Source organism: Contarinia nasturtii, unplaced genomic scaffold (genome assembly GCF_009176525.2).
Source record: "Contarinia nasturtii isolate CC-2019 unplaced genomic scaffold, AAFC_CNas_1.1 Cnas_scaffold_3882, whole genome shotgun sequence".
NCBI classification, from domain to species: Eukaryota; Metazoa; Arthropoda; class Insecta; order Diptera; family Cecidomyiidae; genus Contarinia; species Contarinia nasturtii.
The window spans coordinates 1-6,269 of record NW_022201179.1 but is presented as its reverse complement, the minus strand read 5'-3'; the positions used below and the strand labels follow the sequence as shown (position 1 = coordinate 6,269).

Genomic DNA, 6,269 nt, shown 5'->3' with positions numbered 1-6,269 from the left:
TTGAAGTTTCAGTCCTTTGAATATTGAAATTATTATCTACATTACAACATCAGTGCTATCAAATCAAGTTTCGGGCTGTATATATTTTATTAAAATAATTTTTAAGTGTTTTTTTCTCTTGATTACACTCCACTTGCTTTGTGCTTCCAAGCCTGCTTCATTCATTTTATATTTTTCAATTGAATTAAAATTATTTAAATTCAAAATTGATTGATAAAATACTAAAACAGAAAAATTGAATATCGTGTGAGTGAGAATTATTGTTTGTCAAGTTTTACGTTTACAGAGACGTATACGTTTTCAGTAAGAAATCTGTCATCAAATCTACATTTCCGATTGCAATTCGTAAATTATAGTTAATACAGATGGAACGTGCTTGGTTAAGTGCCATTGAATATATTTTTATTTAAAAATGGGAAAAAGCGTATTTAACTACATATTTTGATACATTTTAGTTCAACACTATTCAATTCGTTTGTTTTGTGAATTTTATTTTAATTAATTATTGCAATAAATTCAAGAATAAATTCTTACTAAAGTATATACGTGTACAGTGCTAATTCTGCTATTTATTGCTAATTTCTCTATTTTCTTCATGTAAATTTCCCTATTTTTTTGCTAATGTGCTAATTCTAATTCGCATGGATATCCCCTAGTATTTGGTACACTACGGTTAACCTTATCAGACATTAACTTGTTAACAATATACGACGTTAGTTGTGATTGTACTTCTGAGAGATTCGGGCGTATAGCATTAAAGAAACTTGAAAAGATGAAGCGTCTTTTGTTTGTACTTTTAATCTGTATTTCCTTGGAACATGTTAGTTTACAAGAACAAAAACAACAACAGGAAATCCAAAATCTACAAGAACAAGTAAGGTTTCTATTCAAATACTTGGGTCTTGTTTTTACAAAAGAAGAATCAAAAATGGATTTGAGAGCCGGTTTGAAAAAGGTTTTATTATGATAAACTTAAAAAATATATTGACAATCTCGAACTGTGATTATAATAATATTTTCGATTTTTCCTGTAAACTAGATGTTTTTCGAGTCACTCTCTGAATATGAAAAACAAACGCTACCATGTTTCAAAGAGAGTTTTTTATCACTAAGAGGGCAAAATGATACGAAAGTGTTAGATGTATCGGACGTACCAAAAGGCCGCGAGGAGTTGAGAACGCGATACAAAAATATAAGTTCACAAGTAATTGACGACACGATAGAATGTTTTATGAAAATTAATGATTTGGCTGTCCGTAACAATCTTGTAAGTTATTTTATGAAGAAAATTAGAACAATTTACTTACTTCATGTTCATGGTCCAATGTTCATCATTTCAGATGATTGACCGATTGAAAATGTTGGGAGCTACTAGTTTTGTTTTGAACGCAACATACGTGGAAAAAAAACAAAAAGATTTTGCGAATAAAATGGGTCAAGAAAACTATGAATTCCTTCGTGAAGATTATAACGAATGCCTGGAGCTACTTGAAACGGATCTATCCAAAAAACTGACACCAGATATTGTTTCTCGTATTATGAGTTTTCATCGTATGATATATGGAAACCGAAGAGAAATTGAAACTGCTTTGGTAAGAGTTTATTCGACCAAAAAGCCTTTATCGTGTAGGTAACTCAAACGTAACCTTTTTTTAATTACCAGAAATATCTGTATGGCCCTTAACTCATCAACGGCTGCAACGAAAACTTCTGTAAATGTTAAAACAATTAAAATATGTTATAATGAAAAGAGTTGAAAAGAAAATAATAATAAATTGAAGTGGTACAGTAATAAAAAATGAAATTGCGCTTTCATTGTATGTTTCACAATTTCAAATTCAAAAGTAAAATTGAATATAAAAAAATAGATACAATTGTAAAGTGATCTGCAAAAGTGATGGTAATTTTTACTGACACGATTTCGGATATTTTTACTAAAATCATATAGTAAAAATAACGGAAATACGCTATCCGTTAAAATTACTATACATTATATTTAAGTTATTTTTGCCCAACATTTTCAGTTATTTCCCCTAAGATGAGTATCTTCCCAAATCGATCAAAATAAAATGAAAAATAAGTTTGAATATTTATCCATTTATGGTTGCAATGTGTTCTAGGGATCTCCCTCTACAAGATAGACCCATTTGTAGGTCGATCAAAATGCAAGGAGGGAGAGGAGGGGTCATGAACAATAATTTTTTTCTTCTTCATTTTTTTCAAAATTGCGATATGAAAATAATTTTTTTTTCTTCTATCATATTGCTAGAGTCCATCCCTACAAAATAAAATAGTTTTTAGAAAAATTCATTTTGATTTGAGCCGGCCCGAGGTCGGTTTGTTGGCCGACATGTCGATTTTTGACCCTATTTTTCATATTTTTGAAATTTTTGTATGAAAGTATGACCGACTACCCCTATTTTTCTTGCTTTTATCGTGTTCTACGCAAAATTTACCATAAGAAAGTCCAGTTTAAACATCCCAATTTTTTTTTTCGACGACATGATTTTTTTCGATGACGGCCCATCGGTTGGTCGTCGGATCGATTTTTTCACACATGGCCCGATATTCTGCGATTTTTTCAGTTTCTTTCATCTTTTTTGCTTGCTTCGTGTTGCTCGAATCTTTCTCTACAAAAACCAATAGCTTTTGGATAATTTCATTCTGATTTTGGTCGGCCTGGGGTCGATTCATTGGCCGCCAAGCCGTTTTTCCCCTTTTTGTACGTCATTTTGCAATTTTTTAAAAAATTATATCAACTATTCGTGGTTTTCTTGCTTTTATCATATTGCTAGAGTTCATCTCTACAAAATAAAATAGTTTTTAGAAAAATTAATTTTGATTTGAGCCGGCCCGAGGTCGATTTGAATCGTTGCGGCGAAACAGTAGCTCTTATTTTTCTCCAAATAATACTGCAACATGAAGTTTTTTTTCACACGGTTTATTTGTTGTAATACAACAAATAAACTATTCATAAAAAACTTTATGTTGCAGTATTATTTGGAGAAAAATAAGAGCTACTCTTTCGCCGCAACGATTCATTTGTTGGCCATCATGTCGATTTTTGACCCTATTTTTTCATACTCGTATTTTTGAAATTTTTGTATGAAAGTATGAGCCAAAATGAAATTATCCAAAACCTATTCCTGCTTGAAAAGAAAGACTCAAGGAAAACAAATGAGTAAAAAAACACATCATCCATTCGAGTTTAGTTTTAAGATATCAGGCGAAATGTGAAAAAATCCACTCAGAAGCCCACCGATGAGCCTCTGGCCCAAAGCACGACGATAATGACAGCTCGGCAACGCTCTATTAGAGATTAATACCGCTGGCAACCGCAGAACTATATAGAATCATATGGAGTCATTTGGTGGCGCTGGCAAGCAATTTTGCGTTAACGTCATGCTTTGCTCTGGCCGTCTAAAAAACTTTTTTTGGATGTTTAAACTGGCCTTTCTTATGGTAAATTTTGCGTAGAACACGATAAAAGCAAGAAAAATAGGGGTAGTCGGTCATACTTTCATACAAAAATATGAAAAATAGGGTCAAAAATCGACATGATGGCCAACAAACCGACCTCGGGCCGGCTCAAATCAAAATGAATTTTTCTAAAAACTATTTTATTTTGTAGGGATGGACTCTAGCAATATGATAGAAGAAAAAAAAAATATTTTCATATCGCAATTTTGAAAAAAATGAAGAAGAAAAAAATTATTGTTCATGACCCCTCCTCTCCCTCCTTGCATTTTGATCGACCTACAAATGGGTCTATCTTGTAGAAGGAGATCCCTAGAACACATTGCAACCATAAATGGATAAATATTCAAACTTATTTTTCATTTTATTTTGATCGATTTGGGAAGATACTCATTTTTAGGGGAAATCGACCCCCCTTTCCATTTTTAATCCTATTCCACGGGATTCTATTCTATTTTTTTCTAATCCTATTCCACGGGTATTCTCAGTGTCTCCACTCATTTGTATGTCTTTCAATCTTGAGTCGTAGTACGTGGAATTGGCTTAGAAATTTGGAACAACATCAAAACTTACGTTGAATAAAAGCAATAAAAAAAAAATTGTTCACGGATACGGATAAATACTTAGTTACACAAATGTTGTTTTTCAAAACACTTGTTTCAACCCAATTATAAAATGTTCGAATTTTGAGCACTCTCCATTTTTTCCGAAGCCAAAATAAATAAAAACAAAAATGAGTGCTTAAAATTCGAACATTTAGCAATTGTGTTGTAACAAGTGTTTGAAAAAACAACATTTGCGTGATTAAAAAAATTGGAATAATGGTTTTCGGTTGAAAATTTCATAGCAACAGAGAGCTCTTTCGAACATATTACATTGATGAGCCCAAATCTACTCCGTTCTCGCTCTTAAATTATTCATAGTCTCCAATAGGAAAATATCGATTGAATACGTAGGAGAAGCGATATAGATATTAGATAATTCTTGCAAAAATTAGAAACATATTTTGAAATTGGTAAAGCAATTGGATCATTTGATCCATTTATTTTTCTTAGTAAACATCATATTTTGTGACAGTAAATAAAGATCCAGAATGGAATATATTTGAAATATTCTATATTAATCAAGGGGGGTTGACGTATATGAGATTGGAGACTTTTTTTTGCGAATCTCGCTAATGAGCGCCATCTGATTTTAGTGTGAATTAGATGCAAAAATCAAATTTATTTCAATAATTTGGAATGTATTTGAATGTTATAGTTTCAACACAAAAATTGTATTAAAAATCATTCAAGTAAATCAAATTGAAATTAAATCAATTAAAAATCATTGTACACACACATAAAGCATATAAAATAATACAACTAAATTATAAATACTCACACCATTCTATGGGAACCTAACAAAATCGTATTATTTCAAATTAGAATTATTTTTATTTCATATAAATGATTCTATTTATTTTTTCAAATTCATTCTATTAGAATTATAAATAAATAAATTTCTATTTATTACAGAAAATAATGATTCATTATTAATGAAACAGAAAAAATTCTCCACAATGTGAAAATACGAAGTTACGTATATATTATGACAGCTGTGGTTACGTATACGTCGACATTAATAATCTGTCAAAACCGTAAACACATTATTTTCTAGTTGCTTAGAAAAACGCATCTTTACGTAACATATTAATTTATTGTTTATTATTTCATTCTATAGAAGACATGCCGCGATCATATCGCTTAATGTGCGACAGTCGCCTGGATTCTTATATTTTGCGAAAAGATTGTGAATCATTTGAAAACGTTTTTTCTCTCATTGAAGGCGACTACATGCCGGCCAATTATGTTCATCGTACAAAGCAACGCACCGTGTTGGGAATTGCTGCGGAAAATGGTTCACTGAATATGATGTTAAAGCTTTTGGCTTTTGGTGAAAGTGCGACCTTTAAAGATCCATTTGGTAAAAGCGCAATTGATTATGCGAAAGAAAATAAACAAGAGGAATGTTGTGAGGGTTGTGAGCTCTTAATGTGTTATGAACGTGTGACATCCACCACAACATGGAAAAATTACGTGGAAATTGGAAGAGCGTATCGATCAACACAAGGCACACAAAATATTATTGATCACAACTTACTTTTTCATGTCATTGATCATATCCATGAAAATACGTCAAAAAATGGCGCTATTCTTGTATTTTTGCCCAGCTACGACGATATATGCGAACAACATGAAAAGTTAGTAAGCGTACATGGATTACAGGATTGGGGTTATAAGATTTTTGCGCTGCATAGCGAACTAAATGATGAAAACAATGAGGGTCATGCTCATGTCTTTGATCGCATGGAAAATGGCGTTCGAAAAATAATATTATCTACAAATATTGCAGAAACAGCACTTACAATAGATGATGTCGTCTACGTTGCAAGCGAAAATATTACAAATTTGGGTAAACACGGTAAACATTTGGTAAACATGCCAATCGATTGTCAATTGAGTAAGACACTCTTCTACGCAATTATTTTGCGATGTTTGGATCCCATTGTTATGATTTCCAGTGCACTGTCGGTGAAAGATTTATTCGTACTTTCATTTGAAAATACACAGGAAGTGACTGAAAAAATCAATGAAACAAAAAATCGATTCGCAGAAAATAAATATAGCGACCATCAACTGTATTTCAATATAATTCAAAATTGGTCGAAACAATTACGGGAACATCAACGAAAATTTTGTGTCGAGAATTACATTTCACAAGGTAACATGTTAAAAGCCGAAGGCATTCGA

The 6,269-nt window shown here is 31.8% G+C and overlaps 2 protein-coding genes across 3 annotated transcripts; both read left to right on the top strand.

Moving 5' to 3' along the window:
* Positions 1 to 703: 703 nt before the first annotated feature.
* Positions 704 to 1,779, top strand: LOC116350212. 2 transcript variants are annotated; one of them, XM_031781955.1, is made up of 4 exons: positions 704 to 874; positions 1,040 to 1,267; positions 1,341 to 1,592; positions 1,664 to 1,779. In XM_031781955.1, the coding sequence occupies exons 1-4, from the start codon at positions 773 to 775 to the stop codon at positions 1,682 to 1,684; spliced, it is 603 nt and encodes a 200-aa protein (XP_031637815.1). In that variant the 5' UTR covers positions 704 to 772; the 3' UTR covers positions 1,685 to 1,779. The 2 variants fall into 2 exon arrangements, with proteins under 2 accessions (XP_031637815.1, XP_031637814.1); XM_031781954.1 differs by having other exon boundaries at positions 705 to 955.
* A 3,152-nt stretch (positions 1,780 to 4,931) lies between these two features.
* Positions 4,932 to 6,261, top strand: LOC116350213 (3'-5' RNA helicase YTHDC2-like; the record flags this gene model as incomplete). The annotated part of the gene is made up of 2 exons (XM_031781956.1): positions 4,932 to 5,116; positions 5,200 to 6,261. Coding segments are annotated over exons 1-2 (1,111 nt in total), but the record flags the coding sequence as incomplete, so codon positions are not given.
* Positions 6,262 to 6,269: the final 8 nt, after the last annotated feature.